This window comes from Portunus trituberculatus, chromosome 38, assembly GCF_017591435.1.
Source record: "Portunus trituberculatus isolate SZX2019 chromosome 38, ASM1759143v1, whole genome shotgun sequence".
Taxonomy (NCBI): domain Eukaryota; kingdom Metazoa; phylum Arthropoda; class Malacostraca; order Decapoda; family Portunidae; genus Portunus; species Portunus trituberculatus.
The window spans coordinates 15,464,091-15,482,741 of record NC_059292.1 but is presented as its reverse complement, the minus strand read 5'-3'; the positions used below and the strand labels follow the sequence as shown (position 1 = coordinate 15,482,741).

The 18,651-nt window shown below is 37.4% G+C and overlaps 1 protein-coding gene across 1 annotated transcript in view; it reads right to left on the bottom strand.

The window, feature by feature from the left end:
* Nucleotides 1-18,651, bottom strand: part of LOC123515174 (splicing factor 1-like) — an 85,279-nt gene that overhangs the window by 38,649 nt on the left and 27,979 nt on the right. Inside the window, exons 2-3 of the mRNA XM_045273682.1 lie at nucleotides 7,812-7,940; nucleotides 7,053-7,128 (exon numbers count right to left, since the gene is read on the bottom strand). Coding sequence (XP_045129617.1) covers nucleotides 7,053-7,128; nucleotides 7,812-7,940 — 205 coding nt within the window. The remainder of the gene's footprint in view (nucleotides 1-7,052; nucleotides 7,129-7,811; nucleotides 7,941-18,651) is intronic.

The window sequence follows — 18,651 nt, the reverse complement described above, 5'->3', positions numbered from 1 at the left end:
ATTCTTGATTACGGGAACGATCGCCGTCGCTATGGATGCACTGATGCAATCGTTCATATACGATCGTCAGAATATAAGGGTTAATTACAACTATGCTAACATTGTGTAATATTCATTGGTAAATCACTTGTCCATCAATACTACTCATCTCGTTACACGATCACGTAATACCCCAAACTTATAGAAATGACGACTGAATACCTCCCACTTTCACCATAGTCTGCATCAATAAGTTATCTTTCCTACAAGTTTTCAAGGTATTATAGTATCCTGTATTGGAACAAATACTATTAACAAGCAGGTGATTTACTGAGGAACATTACACAAAGTTACCAGCAAAGCTAAAAATTAATGCTAAATAAAATAATAAATTATGTGACACCTCTGCTCAACCAGGGAGAGGGAAGGAATGACACTACCAGCAAATCAGCTGTTTGAAGTTTCATGCTAAGACTTTGACAGCAAATACATTTTGACTGTATTGCAGGATTTTGACAAAAAAAAAAATAAATGAATAAATAAATGAATAAAAAAAAAAATATATATATATATATATATATATATATATATATATATATATATATATATATATATATATATATATATATATAAGAATAAAAAATACTTGAAAATGCCACACACTAGCAGTATGATGGAATATGTTGACATGCTACAACATATAACATCCACCTAGCCTAATTACTATATCTGTCATCCCCACCACACTCAAATTTCACCTTATGACTTAACAAGTCTCAAAATGCCCATGAGTATGGAACATTTTCTACTTGAAATATCTTGTACTTTTGCCTCCAGCATAATCCAGAGAAACTCACTATACCCTGAATCCACATTCACAAATACCTCCTTTTTGTCTTGGCCTGTAGGCAACTGAGAAAGGGAGGAACAATAGAGACAGCATTACACACTGTACATAGATCCGTTGCACCATACACCCAGCAATCTTTGTAGCAAGATTTACTCCTGCTTCAAGACAGACCAAGATGCTCATATCCATACACTCCTACTTCCAATACCATGTATTAGCATTTCCTTGTGCTGAAGTGATTAATTCCAGATCAGATTATGCAGGAACTCCTCATTTACAAAGTATACATACAGCTAGCACAAAACATTCACTTGTTCAACAGATTCAATCACTTAAAGACCGACACCAGAAGGAAAATGTATGTGGGACTCACATTTTCATTGGTTGACATTAATTCAAATCTTGCACACTGCATAATTCACCATATCACACTCACTCACATACCATCTGCCAAACCAGTGAATATTCCCTCCATTGTCCAATAGGATCTGTCAATTTCATAAACTCTTGTCAACTAAATATATACATTTTCATAAGAGGGCAATGTCATAATAAATCATCGCCATAATGCATCACAATAACAATATATAACATTATTGGTTATTTGATATTTGCTTTTTATTTATTCATTTATTTATTTATCTTTTATCTATTTATTTTCTTTTTATTTATTTATTCTATTTTATTTTTATTTATTTATTTTTTTTTTTTTTTTTGCATTACAGTGGAGACTCAATACTCAAACTGAATTAATTCCAAATGGCTGTTCGAGCATTAAAAGATTCAACTATTGATACCTGTAAATCAGGTAATTTGTTCTAATGTTAGCAAAACCTCAAGTTTATAAAGATTTCAATGCAATTTTTTTTTTTTTTTTTTTTACAATTTTTATTTGTACATACCGTATGTGAAGGCTGGTGAAGGATAACTTAGAAGAGGGGAGAAGGGTGGGGAGGAGGGAGGGAGGTCGCCGGAGGACGAGTCATCATCCATGAAAACATCTTTGTAACTTCTCTCCTGGTGTGATTCCTGTGAATCCACTAATGGAGTGCAGTGGCTCACTAACACTTGCACTCTCACCAGATTCCTTATTTTCATCACTAATAAGCCTCTTAGGTGCCATCGAAAGTTTCTAAATGAAAAATTACTGACAGAATGCAGAAATGTTGTTTTTCTCAAGAATGTGGAAGGACTTGGAATGCGCAACAGCATCCAACATACCGGTATTACCAGTATTCCCAGTAATAGGGTATCAGAACGGTACAGTGGCGGCTGCGAGAAGGTAATGACAGAGCTTTGTATACGACCAAATATGCAGCCATTTGATTACCAGATATTTTCACCATTAATAAGCCTTTGGTGTTAATGTAAGTTTATAAATGAAAAACTACATATAGAATGCAGGAGAATGTTATTCTGATGACTGCGGCAGCACAAGTCACAACTGGCAGAAGAAGGGGTACACTAGGAAGCCTTTGTTTACAACCACAAGTGTGGAAGTTAACTATTAGGTATTTTTTCAAGTATTAAATCAAACTTTTGCGTTCGAGTATTGAAAAGTTTGAGTATTTAGACGTCCAAGTATTGATTCTCCACAGTATAGATTCATCAGTACTGTCCATACTTTTGGTTCCAAACTAGATATAATCAATAATTTTAGTTTTTGGTTCTAATTTAGCAGAGGCAAGCTGCATATGCATTGGAGGAAGAAATAGATACATAGTCTGAGCTGAGAACCAAAATGTATAATGGACAAGTGAAAGGAGTACAGGGATGGTCCTGTCTTAGCTCTACACAGCAATCCAAAAAAGTAGCCTATATTCTGCCCTGGGAATGTTAGCTCCTTTTGTTCCAGTCACATCTGTATGGCTAACTCTTGATTGACAGCTGTCTCCTTAGCCCCTTCCTGCCTGACTGCCTCTCTCTCTCTCTCTCTCTCTCTCTCTCTCTCTCTCTCTCTCTCTCTCTCTCTCTCTCTCTCCCAAGATGTAAAGAGATCAAGAGACCAATTGACAAAACATATATAGGATTATGAGAGAGAGAGAGAGAGAGAGAGAGAGAGAGAGAGAGAGAGAGAGAGAGAGAGAGAGAGAGAGAGAGAGAGAGAGAGAGAGAGAGAGAGAGAGAGAGAGAGAGAGAGAGAGAGAGAGAGAGAGAGAGAAGGCAACCTGCACTAGTATATTTCCAGGAATGAATTTTTCATACATGCTTTTAAGTCATGAAAAATTAGGCTTAATATGAAAGATGAAAACATTTCACTCCAGGCATATACCATGAAGATGCAAACATAGACTTGGATATCTCTAAATTACAAAATTTGAGAGGGAAATAGTCATATCTAGCTATAAGCTTTTTTTTTTTTTTTTTTTTGCAAAAGCAAATTAGTATGGCAGAATATGGCAGCTTTTAGAGAGGAATGCAGCAGGTTATCAGTCTGCTCATTACTCCACTTCCATCTCTCATCAGCTGTCAGAGTCGCAAGGGGTTCCTCTTGCATTGCTTTGCTATTTTATAGTTTTAAATTAATGATGGGGAACTGAGGGTATTATAAGAGACTGTGCCTGCATCAAGCCAAGGAAAGAGAACTCACTGAGATAAAGATAAAAATGAAGGATTTGGATTTATCAAGTTATTTTTGTTTGAATAACAACATTTCTATCTCTAGTACAGGCAACCCCTGCTTAACGAAGGTTCACACAACAAAATTTCGCTACAACAAAGGTTTCCTTTTACTACCATCTGCTCGTTTAACAAACACCAAACTCACTTTAACAAATCTTAATCAGGTAATTTTTTCCCAGTTTGAAAGCCTCGCTGTATCACGCAAGCCGACAGGCTCTTGAATACACTAGCGCCTCTCATGGACAACATGCGCACCTAGTTCAAAACAATAACAGCGTCAGCAGCAGCTCATCCTCCCTCGCTCTACATGCCACCAAAATGCCCTGCAATGTCACCTGGCGTTGCTAAGACCAGGAAGTCTCTTACTCTCGAAGTGAAGCTGGATATTATTCACAGACACGAGAGGCGAGAAAACTAAAAGCATTGCTTCCCACCATGGCTTGACTCCATCTACTGTCTACCATTTTCAAGTCAGCAGACTCTATTAAGAAGGCTGGTGAGATCATATCTTCCTTGCAAGCTAAAAGAACCACCTGAACTTGTGACTCCGCAATGGATAAAATGGAAAGCCTTGTGGAAATGTGGTACATAAGTTTTGTATGTGATATAATGATGCATCCTTTGTTTACATTCCATAGGTTGCCAACTAGCGTATTTCTCGCTCTACTCTCCCTCCCTTCATAAATTTAAGATCATCAACATTATAAAGTTGCTTACATACATACATTAGTGTACATTATAATGACTTAGTCTTAAATTAAACTGCTTAAATGTTTAACTTCATAATTTTTAATTTCATTAAACCTTTTACTGTACTATGATGCACTATCGCTTTGTTTACTCTCAAAGGAAGCTCAAGTCAGGAGTTAAACTTGTTATAATTGGTTCGCTTAACAAAGAGTTTTTTAGGAATGTAACCCGTTCATTAAGGGGGGGTTGCCTGTATTTGAACTTTATTGATTTATCGGTTATCATTATCAAGATACAAATTTGTCACCAATTATCAATTACAAATTATTGGTTATTGCCAATAAGGTTATCATTATCAATTCATTGATTATGGTGATAAATTTTTTTTTTGTTATCACACCAAAATGCATACATTTCCTACTGCTGATCACCTCACCTTATCCCAACCCTCACTCACAGAATGACTACATGTTAAACTTGTCAATTTTTCTCACCACACTATGAATATTTCATACTGCTGATCAACTCATTCCATCCCAACCCTCACTCACAGAATAACTACATACATGTTAAAATTATTACTTTTTCATGATTGTCTCTTAAAAGACTTTCAAGATATGTGCTGGAGATACCCCTAAGCATGCAAAGAGAGGAAGGAATTATTAAACAGGAGAGAGGAAGGGAGCCAGAAGGGCAGAACATGTGGTGGCAACAGCAGCATTAGTGGTCATGTTGGTAATACCAAAGAGCAGGGAGGATAAAGCAAGAGGTCACATTATTTAACTTCCTATCACTAAATATCAAATAATGTTTGTAAATACATGTAGAAAGGGTTTTTCTTTGTGGAAACAAGGCCATAAGGGGTTCAGTAGTGTTTTTCCAGGAATGCATTATCAGAGAGAAAGCCAGATTTTGAGAAATGCTTCAATTATTCAAAGATTTTTCACTACTAGTAATGTCTCTTATACCTACAAAATATTTATAAAATGTTTATAAATGTGAATATATGCAAGTACTTTCCAAGCAAACAAAAGGACAAGCAGCATAATGAAAAAGTCAAAATTATTAAAAATAAACGTTCAAACAGGGATTCAAATAAACTTGATCTGTAAAGATGTGAACTTAGGAAAACTAGATCACCAAAGTGGATACAACACACAAGAAACCTTTGAGACAAAATATTACAAAAATGTCAAAACTTTAGAAGTATCTAGAAATAGAGAGAAGTCAGTATCCCATATAATGGGTTGCATTGAATATATGAAAATTCTGGTATCATTAAGCTTTTAATTTACGAAAATAAGATGCTTACAGATATCTCATATGAAGACTTTTAGCCATTAACAGAAATGGCAAATAACCTCAATAAAATTAAAGTTCACTATTAAGAGCACATGAAAAATGTAGTTATTGACTACAATGTTTTCATCAAACCACTTGCATTTCAGCATAATCTCACCTACAAAAGCAAATGGTTAATTCAATGGCAGGCTAATCACATACCACATGGACAATTACAGTTTTTAGCCATTGAGTTACCAGCATCCTTTGGAAAATAAAAAAAAATAAATAAAATAAAATAAAATTAAAAATAGCAAATCTCTCATTAGCAATCCTGGATTAGATGGAGAGAATGCATTAAATACAAATTTACATCTGTATAAAATCCTGCATCAATAGGAAGATGACACATTAAGTTAAATAAGCCTGCATTAATAAAAAATTATTATTATTATTATAATAATGATAAAAATTAGAACCGGGTGATCTGATTCAATACGACCTGTTCAGAAGGGGGGTCAACATTTAGATATTGGGTTAGTGTCCTGGTAGCATTGCAGGTTGTAAATCTGCAACAAATGTGAAGTAACTAAGGAACATGGGTGAATAACCTAATGGCACTTACAAGACAGGTAGTAAATATCAGCAGTAGTGTAATATGGCAATCAGTGAGGTACTGCAATGACTGCCATCTATTACATACTGTACTCGTTTAATATGACTGTTGCATTAACCTGAATATATTCAGTGGATGCATCTTTTTTTCACAGTATCAAGAAGGCAGGCACTGTTGTTCTTGAAGTCTGCAAGAATTGTATAACAAAAAAAATTACACTACTATCAGACAGCGTCTAAACTTCGCTCCATTCTCGCTGAGAGCATGACTATCAGATCAAGAAGGATAAAGGTTGTCTATTTGTCGAACAAGAGGAAAACAAAACACATACTAAACAGCACAGGAGTAAGAAATCTGGTGCTCTCATGACCAACAGAGCTTCTATACATCAAGCATATTATTTCACATGCTAATGTTCAACATATGAAAGACTTATTACAAGAAGTGCATAGGTTATGAAGCCTATTCACTAAGTAGAGCCATATGTATGTGTATATACAAATAACCTCCACCTCCCAAATAATCTACGTGGAATCCATTCATCACAAGCTCAAGAATAATCAATTAAGTGTTCCTTACTTTAGCAACATTCCTTTATAACACGCCCTAGGAAACATGCTAATAATAATCCCCATAAAAACAACACATTCAAACATTTCCTACAATGACTAAGACCCAAAGCTCTGACCTTTGACCCACTTAATGACCTAATACTGGGATTAATGGCATGTTGTCTGACAACAGACAACAATAATGGAGAGAGAGAGAGAGAGAGAGAGAGAGAGAGAGAGAGAGAGAGAGAGAGAGAGAGAGAGAGAGAGAGAGAGAGAGAGAGAGAGAGAGAGAGAGAGAGAGAGAATTTTGAAAAAACCTGGAGGATACTTTAGTCTGGTACTGTGAATAGAACCTGGTGCTGCTCAGCCAGGCCAGGGAAGAGCTGAGACTGGGTGCCGCAAGCCAGCTGGGTGGCTCTCGGTCACCTGGTCTGAAGTAACTAGGTGAAGGAATGCCAACCTGTCTTCAGGATTAGGAGAGATGCCCAGATCGTTCGAGCGAAGGCGTCGACTTAATTCTTCAATCTGCAGCTGCACTGTAATAGAGCGGGTTAGCGGGCAAAAATGCCCAAAATTCAATCAATATAGTGTTCTTTATCAATATTAAAAAAAGAGGATATACACTTTAAAAATTTTTATCCCAGGAGTAGCAATTCAACTCAAAGTGCCACCCACCGATGTCACCCAAAAGTGAGAGCTAACATTGAAACTACTAAACTAGAATAATGGGTTGTTTCGGCTCTTCCTCCTAACTACCAAATTTATATTTTTCCTTAAAGTTCTGTTTAACCTGCAAACAGATAAAATAATCATAACTGAAGGTGTAGGCTGTCCATTAGGTGTTTATATATCTGTAAACAAATTCATTACAGGAAAAGAAACAATTATCCAATCAAAAATGTATCAAAAATGTTCAGTGATTATTCCCTCATTAGTAAACCATGCATTCCTCAATATATTCAATCAACTTAGCTGTTGGATATGAAACACTATAAAGACAAGAAAAAATTAGGGGGAACATAATCATAAACACTTAAATTGATTAGAAAATTTTCCAGTGTGGTAATCCAGTTTCCACAAAGTTCTTGGCACCTTTTATCCCTGGAGATGCTGTATGTCCACTAGTCCATCCTGCACTCTAGCTGCTCAGCCAACAACACAGATCACCAACACAATCTGGAAACTGAATTGTACATAACAAAACTTTATAAAAACTTACACAAATAAGCCTCCTCCTGATCTTTGGACATGTTGCTAGGAAGCACAGTGGGCATGCCTGGAATGAAGGTCTTGTCCTTTTCATCTCCTTGCCAGCGAGACTTCCTTCTCCTTTTCCTCTCTTCAGGTTCTGAAAAAGAGATAAAATATAACCTAATCCACGCCAATGAAAAAAAATTATGCCAAAAGTACATTTCAAAATCCACTAGATTGACCTTAAAAGCTGGCAGATTATAAAATCTCTAATAATTTCTTACAACACTAGACTTGAAAAGCCACTATAGTAAATCTTATTTGTATTGGGCATTTAGGTGTGCCTCTTGAATATTGCTCTGCAATGCTAGTCACATCACTCATCTTTCTACATATGTTATTTATTGGTGCAAGATATATATGAATGCACCCATTTCTTTAATAAGCACAAAAATAGTATGACTTCCCAGATAATAACAATCATTTTAGTGTATATACCATGACATTAAAGTATATACCATGACAGGACAAATTTCCCTCAAAATTATCTATACAGGATATCTAAAAGTTGATAAAGAATTTCAAACATATAATAATAATCAATGTTATGTGCATATATGTATATGGGACTTACAATAATAATTTTTCAATCTCGTATTACTAGCAGACATGCAGTACTGACATCTGGCAACTTTGTCCTGAAAATTCCCCATGGGACAGGTAAACCACAGCCCTGTCTGCCTCTAATTCAGCAGTTTGAAATGGAAAGGCACTTGTATGCATGTGTTTTTGTGTAATATGTATCTTCAAGGGTCTTTAGTTCTTTGAAAACACTTAGAAAACAGGTTCTTTAGCCACATTCTTATCATATAGGTCTCCTGGGAGATTTGGAATCTTATAACTACCCTGGGCCTCCTAACCTCCTTCAGGAATCAACAGCAAAATAAGGCAGTCAACAGGGGAGTGCAAAAGATACAGACAATATTGGGCAGCATTACAAGTATATTAGGTGAAAACAAACCAATGTGTGCTTATTGTTTTCAATAAAATCTCAGACACACAGAATTCATGAAAGAAAACCATTATCAAAACTGTAACTTGATTTGTCTTGAATTAAGAGAAAAGTAATATTTGCTTACAATGAACACGAAACAGTCAAGTCTTCCACTGCCGTGCAGCATTGTGGTAGGGCAGGTAAAGATGTATGAAATGCTTTCCTGTCTTGAACCATAACTACCAACACATCACTATGTTCTGGTACAATGTCATTATGCAGTATGAGGTTAAGATAGAACAATGCCTTAACCCCTTCATGCCAGAGGCTTAAAAAGCCCCTTTTTTGTTCCCTCCTACTTTCTCTATCCTCATTTTCATTCCAAAACTGGATGTTCCATCTATGTGTGCAAAGACTTAACTTTCTCTCATGCCCACGCTCTTGAATCTTCCAAGTTTTACACCGTCTGGCTTCAACTAGATAACCACACTCTAACTAAATTCATCTATGCTGTCTATCTCTCCCCTAACTCCTCTGACTATAGTAAATTCTTTGACTATTTAACTTTCAAAGTGGAGCACATTATGTTTCTCTATCGTTTTGCAGATATCTCCATCCTTGAAGATTTCAATGTTCACCACCAGGTTTGGCTTTCCTCTCCCCTCACAGACCATCCTGGTGAACTTGCCTTCAACTTAGCTATCCCCCATGACCAAGAGCAACTGCTGCAACACCCTATTCATATTCCTGACTGACTTGGAGATACACCCAACATTCTTGGCCTTTTCCTTACCTTTAATCCTTCTACTTATGCGTTTATCCTATTTTCTCCGTTGGACTCCTCCAATCACAATCTCATATCTGTATCTTGTCCTATTTCTCTAAGCCCTGCTCAGAATCAACCAAAGCAGAATTGACTCTGGCATTTTTCCTCTGCCAACTGGGGCATCTGAGGTGGTATTATGCTGATTTTCCCTGGAATGATTACTGTTTCCGTGTCAGACACCCATCTCTTTGTGCTGAAACCATAACAGAAGTGAAAGCGTCTGGCATGGAGGTGCACATTCCTCATTCTTTTTCTCTCAACCTAAACCTTCTAAACCTTGGTTTAACACAGCCTGTTCTTGTGCTATACATGAGAGATAGGTTGGCCACTAAAGGTACCTGAGCCTTCAATCACCCGAATCTTATGCACTTATATTTATGCCAGAAATCATGGCAAGTCTGTTCTTCAACTTGCCAAACACTCCTTCATAAAAAGAAAATGTCAAAATCTTTCATACTCAAACTCCCATCAAGACCTCTGGGATCTAGCCCAAAATCATCTCCAATTACTTTACTTTGTCATCTTTCCCTCCTTTATTTCATCCTGATGGCACCATTGCCATCTCATCTGTCTCTAAAGCTGAACTCTTCTTTCAAAACTTTGCTAACAACTCCACCTAAACCCTCAGAAGGCTTATGGACCAGATGGGGTCCTTCCTATTGTTCTCAAAAACTGTGCTTATATGTTTGCATCTTGCCTGGTTAAACTCTTTTAACTAAATCTATCAACTTCTACCTTTCCTTCATGCTGTGAGTTTGCCTACATTAAGCCTGTTCCTAAAAAGGGTGACCGTTCTAATCCTTCAAACTAATGCCCTATAGCTTTAATCTCTTGCTTGTCTCAAGGTTTTTAATCTACCCTCAATAGGAAGAGTCTCAATCTTCTCTCTTATCACCAGTATGGCTTCCGTCAAGGCTGTCCTACTGGTTATCTTCTGGCTTTCCTTACTGAGTCTTAGTCATCCTCTTTTAGAGATTTCAGTGAAACTTTTACTGATGCATTAGACAAATAAAAAGCTTTTGATAGAGTATGGCACAAAGCTTTGATTTCAAAACTGCACACCTGTGGTTTCTATCCTTCTCTCTGCAACTTTACCTCAAGTTTCCTTCCTGAACATTCTATTGCAGCCGTGGTAGACTGCCACTGTTCTCCTAAATCTATTAATAGTCGTGTTCCTTAGTGTTCTATCCTATCACCCACTCTCTATTATTCATTAATGATCTTCTTAACCAAACTTCCTCCCCTATCCACTCCTATGATAATGATATCACCCTAGATCTTTTCACATCTTTACAGAGACGACCAACCCTTCAAGAAGTCAACAAATCACAAAGGGATGCCACAGAATACCTGAACTCTAATCTCTCTAAGATTTCTGATTGGGGCAGAGAAAACTTAGTAGTTTTCAATGCCTCAAAAACTCAATTCCTCCATCTATCAACTCGACACAATCTTCCAGACTACTATCCCCTCTTCTTCAATGACACACAGCTGTCCCAATCCTCTACACTGAATATCTTCGGTCTGTCCTTTACTCATAATCTTAACTGGAAACTTCACATCTCATCTCTTGCTAAAACAGCTTCAATGAAGTTAAGTGTGCTGAGGTGTCTTCCCCAATTTTTCTCACCCCTCCAACTGCTAACTCTGTACTAGTGTCTTATCTGTCCTTGTATGGAGTACTCTTTGCATGTTTGGAGGGGGAGAGTTCCACTCACACAGTTTTATAAAATAGCATGCTTATCAAAAGCTCTGTCTCATCAACTCCCTCTTTCTAACTGCCAGAATGTTGCATCCCTTGCTATCTCATCACTATTTTCACGCTAACTGCTCCTTTGATCTCACTAACTGCATACCTCCCCTCCTCCAGCGGCCTCGCTGCACAAGGCTATCTTCTTCTCATCCCTATTCTGTCGAGCTTGCTAATATAAGAGTTAACCAATACTCTCAATCATTCAAACCTTTCTCTAGTAAACTGTGGAACTCCCTGCCTGCTTCTGTATTTCCATCTTCCTAAGACTTGACTTCTTTTAAGAATGATGTTGCAAGACATCTGTCCCAGACTTTTGGCTAACTCTACTTATTTTTAAGGGAGTTAGCAATCAAGTGAGCCTTTTTTACATATTTTGTTGCCCTTGGCTAGTTTCCCCTCTTGCATAAAAAAAAAAAAAAAAAGCTCATAGTAACATACCCAATTTCTGATGTATAAACATACATCATTCTCTCTCTCTCTCTCTCTCTCTCTCTCTCTCTCTCTCTCTCTCTCTCTCTCTCTCTCTCTCTGATGATTAAAAAAATAAATAAAAAAAATGCATGTTACCTACATTCTGCAATAACCCAGCATTCATCTAACTTGACATTCCCACACACACACATACACACACACACACACGGCATAGTGTAATGGTTAGCACGCTTAGCTCACAAATGAGAAGGTATGGGTTTGAGTTCCAGGTGCGGCAAGGCAATTGGGCAAGCCTCTTAATGTGTAGTCCCTCTTTACCTAGCAGCAAGTAGGTACAAGATGTAACTCGGGGGGGTTGTGGCCTCGCTTTCCTGGTGTGTGGAGTGTGTTGTGGTCTCAGTCCTACCCAAAGAGAGGTCTATGAGCTCTGAAATCACTCTGTGATAGGGAAGGCTGGCTGGGTGACCAGCAGACGACTGTGGTAAATTACACACACACACACACACACACACACACACACACACACACACACACACACACACACACACACACACACAAACAACAAGGAAGATTTGGTTGAGAAGAGATCTCGGTGAAAAGGAAAGAGAAATGTTAAATGAGTTGAGAAAGGAGGCTTTGAAAAAAAATGAAGAGAGGACAGAAGAAGAGAAGAAAGAGTTTTTCTGGAGAATCTTGGATATGAGACTGAGGAAGTGGTTCATAACCCAGAAAAGTACAGCAAGAAAGGACTAAAGAAACTTACATATGGCGAAATGTAATGTATTCCAACATAAATGGAGTGATATCGGGATTTTAGAACTCAACGATTACTTGAGGGACAAGAACCCAGATATTGTGGGTCTTACTGAAACAAAACTGAGAGAGGAGAAGACCTGATGAAGGTTGGAGAAGGAAATATAACGTTTGGAAAAGAAATAGAGTAGGTAAGATGGGAGGAGGAGTGATGTTGCTGGTTAAAAAGATATAAAGGTGGATCAAGTGAAAAAGGTATGGGAAAGGCAGAAGTGCTAAAGATCAGAGCAGAAACTAATGAAGGAAAAAGAGGCACTACATAGTGGTGTACGTACCACCTAAGACAAATGCATGGTCAGTACAGGAATATGAAGAAATGATAAGTGATACAGGAACATGTCTGGAAGAAATGTTGGGTGGCTGTGAACGAACTATAATGATGGGAGATTTTAATTGTAAAGAGGTGTGTTGGGAGGACTGGTCAATGGAAGGATCAGAGACAACATGGGGAAATACACTATTGACACTGGCAATGGAAAATGTGTTAACTCAGTGGGTCAAAGAAGATACTAGGTTTGGAGGAGAGGGAGCATCGTCAAGACTGGACTTGGTCTTTAGTACAGAGCCAATGGTCATTGAGGAGATGAGGGTGGAGTGCCCTTTAGCAAAGAGTGATCATGCAGTTTTGGAGTTCAAGGTGATAGACGAAGAGAAATCTAGAAGAAATGAAGAATATAAAGTGGGAAGATGGAATTATGCCAAGACAGATTTTGGAAACCTAAAGAAATTCTTTCAAGAGACAAATTGGATGAAATTCAAGAGTGCTAAGGAGCAAATGAAAAGTGGAAGGAATTTATAAAAATATACAAAGAAGGTGAGAAAAATTTGTACCAATAAGACAACATAGAGAAGTTGGAAAGCAGGACTGGTTTAACGATAGATGTGAAAAGGCTAGAACAAGAAAAGAGGATGCATGGAAGAGGTGGAGAAGGAAAAGACGGATTAAGCAGTGGGAAAGTTACAAAAGAGCAAGAAATGAATATGTGTTGATTAGAAGAGAAGAAAGAAAGAAACAAGAAAAGGATATAATTGATAAATGTAAAGACCAACCAAGGCTTTTTACAGACATGTGAACAACAACATCAAAAATAGAGAAAGTATTGAAAGTTTAGAAGTAAATGGAGTATACAGTGAAGATCCCAGGAAATGGCAGAGGCTATGAATGGATGCTTTCGGAAGGTATTCACAAAGGAGACTGCTTTTGACAAACCACTGGTAATGGAACAGAAAGGGATTATGAAGGAGTTTCAAGTAACTGTGGAGGAGATCAAGAACATGATGGGGAGTTTAGAAGTGAGAAAAGCTGTGGGACCTGATGGGGTATCAGGATGGATTTTAAGAGAATGCAGGAGCAATTGGCAGAAAAAGTTTGTGAAGTAATTGATGCCTCATTAAGGGAAGGCGTAGTGCCCCAAGACTGGAAAAGAGCTAACATTGTCCCAATCTATAAATCAGGTAACAAGAGAGACCCATTGAACTATAGACCAGTGTCACTTACAAGTGTGGTAGCTAAGATGTGTGAGAGGGTGGTGAAGACTAGATGGACAGACTTCTTGGAGAAAAATGACATACTTTGTGAGTGTCAATTTGGTTTTAGGAAAGGGCGTTCATGCACGACAAACCTGATATGTTACTATTCGAGGGTGATAGATGTAATACAGGAAAGAGATGGTTGGGCTGATGGAATATATCTGGATTTAAAAAAGGCCTTTGATAAGGTACCACACCAGAGACTGATCTGGAAACTTGAAATGGTAGGAGGAGTGCATGGCAGTTTACTAAAATGGATGGAAGACTTTTGGTAGGAAGAGAAATGAGAACAATAATTAAGGACAGACCATCAGAATGGGGATTGGTGGAGAGTGGAGTTCCACAGGGATCAGTGTTGGCACCAGTAATGTTCGCAGTCTACATAAATGACATGGTGGATGGGGTGTCCAGTTATGTGAGCCTATTTGCAGATGATGCAAAATTGTTACGAAAAGTGAGATGTGACAAAGATTGCGAACTACTCCAGGAAGACTTGGACAGAATATGGAAATGGAGCTGTACATGGCAAATGGAGTTCAACACGACAAAATGCAAGAAAATAGAGTTTGGCAAGAGTGAAAGAAGAATCAGGAGTATGTACAAGATAGGAAATGAAGACATAAAACCAGTCATGAAGAAAAAGACCTTGGGGTGACAATTACCAATGACCTATCGCCAGAGAGACATATAAACAAAATAATTGGAGAAGTATTGAACTTATTGAGGAACATAAGAGTGGCGTTCAGTATATCTAGATGAAGAAATGATGAAGAAAATAATTACTGCAATGATAAGACCGAGGCTTGAATATGCAACAATACAGTGGGCTCGAACTTAAAGAAACACATAAGGAAACTAGAGAAAGTACAGAGGGCTGCAACAAAATGGTGCCTGACTTAAGAGATTTGACTTATGAAGACAGACTGAAAAGAATGCAACTTCCAACCCTGGAAAACAGAAGAGAAAGGGAGACCTGATAGCAATATACAGAGTGATGATTGGCATGGAAAAATGGATAGGGAAGATCTGTGTATGTGGAATGGAAGAATGTCGAGAGGGCATGGGAAAAACTAAAATGGCCACTTATAGGAGAGATGTGAAAAAATATAGCTTCCCTCATAGAAGGGTGGAAGCATGGAATAGTTTAGACGTGGAAGTGGTCAACGCAAGGAATATTCATGATTTTAAGAAAAAGCTGGACATTAATAGATATGGAGACGGGACAACACGAGCATAGCTCTTTTCCCGTATGTTACAATTAGGTAAATACAATTAGGTAAATACAGTTTAGATGAAGAAGTAGTGTCTGCAACAAGTGTGCACACTTTTAAAGTAAGATTGGATAAGTGTAGATATGGAGACGGGGCCACACGAGCATAAAGCCCAGGCCCTGTAAAACTACAACTAGGTAAATACAACTAGGTAAATACACACACACACACATACAGGGAAAGAAAGAGAATTGAGAAATAAAGTTAGGGAATTAGGGGAAAAAAAAAAAATTATACGACAGAGAACGAGAAGTTCTACTGGAAAGTGCTAAACATGAGGCTGAAGAAATGGTATATTCAGGAAGGGGAAAGAAAGCATTAAGAGTCATGTATATAAGCATAGATGGTTTTATATCAGGAAGCTTGGAAGTGAGAGATTATATATTGGAAAAAAAAAAACACATATGGTATATATGACAGAAACAAAGTTTAGTTAAGGTGTCCAAGTGAATTTTAAAGAGAAGGGATATAATGTTTGGAGGAGAGACAGAAGGAGAAAAACAGAACTATTGATAATGACTCGAGAGGATATATACGTGGAGTACGTACAGTACAGAAATGGACTGGCTGAGGCCTTAAGCGTAACAATTAGGACCAGTGGGAGGGAAAAAAAGGAGTATCATAGTAACATATGTGCCACCAAGGACTAATACATGAAGGCTTGATGTACATAAAGAAATACAAAAGGAAGTATCAAATTGACTATTTGTGGGAGATCTAAATTGCAAACATGTAAATTGGGCAGAAATGGATGCAAGCAGTCATGCTGGACATTGGAGGGAGGAAGTGTTACAACTGGAAATGGTAAACACATTGAACCAATGAGTGAAGGACTATACAAGATATACAAGAGAAGAACCATCTATGCTTGATTCGGTATTAAAAAAAAAAACAGCCTGGTCTAACCATCAAATATCACAGCCCAATGGGAAAAAGTTATCACGTGGTCCTAGAAATTGATTTAGAGGCTCAGGAAATTTTGAAATGCAATAGATACAAACATAAAAGACAGAACCATGCTAAGTCGAATTCCAGATGATTAAAAAGTTATTTGGTAATATTGAGAGGAAGGAAATTATGCAAGGCAAGACAATTCAAGAGAAGTATAATTTATTCCTAGAGAAATATAATGGGATAAAGAGATATAATCCCAAATACAAAGAAAAAGCGAGCAAACAGACATGGTATAATGCTTTATGTGGAGAGGCTAAAAAATGTAAGGATGCAGCTTGGAAAAAAATTAAGGAAGCAATGAAATGAAGTAAATAAGAAGCTGTATAAAGAGGCACGAAACTAATACATTACAATAAAAAGGGAGGAAGAGAGAAATTTTGAAAACAATGTAGTGAAGAGAAGTGAAAAGGAACGCAAGCTTTTTATATAAGTATATAAATGTAAAAATGGCAAACAGAGAGACCATTACTAAGTTAATTAAGGGAAATAGGATACATGAAACACCAGAGGAAATGAGCAAGCTTATGAATGAGAGCTTTAAATCAATGAAATGAAAAAAGAGAATTCATAACGCCAAATAACCAAGTGGCACAGGGAGGATTATGAGATGTCGTGGTACAAAAACAGCAAATTACAATACAAAATTACTAGAAAAGGTGGATGTAGGAAGGCAATGGGGTCAGATGGAGTGTCAGGATGGACAATGAGAGAATGTAGAGAACAACTGGTGGAACAAATTTGGGATGTAATCAACAACTCTCTAAAGGAAGGGAAGGTACCAAAGGAATGGAAAGGAGCAAATGATAAGACCTAGATTAGAATATGCAGCAGTGGTGTGGTCACCTTACAGGCAGAAAGTCATCAAGAAACTAGAAAAAATCCAAAGGATTGCTACAAAAATGGTCCCAGAAATAAAGGATCTTCTCTATTAAAAAGACTAGAGGAGATGGAACTACCAACTTCGAAGGATAGATGGGAAAGAGGAGACCTAATAACAATATATAAGTTAGTAAACGACATGGAAAAGATAACATAACATAACATAAATAACAGGATAACAATGGGGCCACCACAGCCCATCTAGGTTATCCTGTATCAGTCGCACAGCGACCTCGTCATCAGTACTTAAAGATACACTTACAAGTACACAATACATTATATACTAATTCTAAATATTTGGCCCATTAACAGGGCTAATAAATCCTGCAGCGAATTCCTGTACAATCTGTGATCCCCATACATGGGTATCATGTCTTGTTTAACTATAGTAAATATCTTATAAAAACTATCATGCAGCGCTATACATAATTACAAATCTAATAAATTTAAGTGCTTATCTAATCTGTTTTAAACATTGTCAAACAAGTGCTATTTACAACCCTCTCTGGCAATGCATTCCAGAAGTCTACAACCCTATGACTAAAGAAATATTTTCTTATATCTAACCTGCAGCCTTGCTTTCTAATCTTCCTGCCATGATTTCTAGTCCTGCTTCCCTCCTCTAAGGTAAAGAAAGATCTCACATCTATGTAGTTTGTATCTGAGAACATTTTAAATAACTCTATCATATCCCCTCTTATACATCTCCTCTCAAATGAAAACATGTTTAATTCCTTTAATCTATCTCTATACTCCAGGCACTTTAATGCTGGTATCATCCTAGTTGCTCTTTTCTGAACTGCTTCTAACATGTTGATATCCTGCCTATAATGGGGTGACCAGGCCTGTATGCAATACTCTAAATGGGGCCTAACATAGGAATTATATAAGCTATGCACCACTTCCTTACTTTTATAACTAACATTTCTATTTATAAAACTCAGGATCCTATTTGCCCTATTTCTTGCTTCTAAACATTGCTTTGAAAATTTCATAGTCCTGTCTATCACTACTCCTAAATCCTTTCCCTCCTCTACTGCCTCTAGCCAACATCCCTCCATCTCATAGCTAAAGTTTGTGTTATCTTTACCTAAATGCATAACCTGACACTTTTTAGAATTAAACTCCATCTGCCACCTGTCTGCCCATGCTATCAGCCTGTCCAGGTCTCGTTGTATTCTGTAATTGTCCTTTTCACCCTGTACTGCACATGCTATCTTAGTATCATCTGCAAACTTTGATACTTTGCTACTAATTCCTATATCTAAATTGTTAATGTACACCAAGAAAAGAAGAGGTCCTAGCACTGATCCTTGGGGTACCCCACTAACCACTTCCTTCCACTCAAACATTGCCCCATTTAATACTTTCCTATCAGAAAGCCATTCACTAATCCAATCAACTAACCTACCCCCT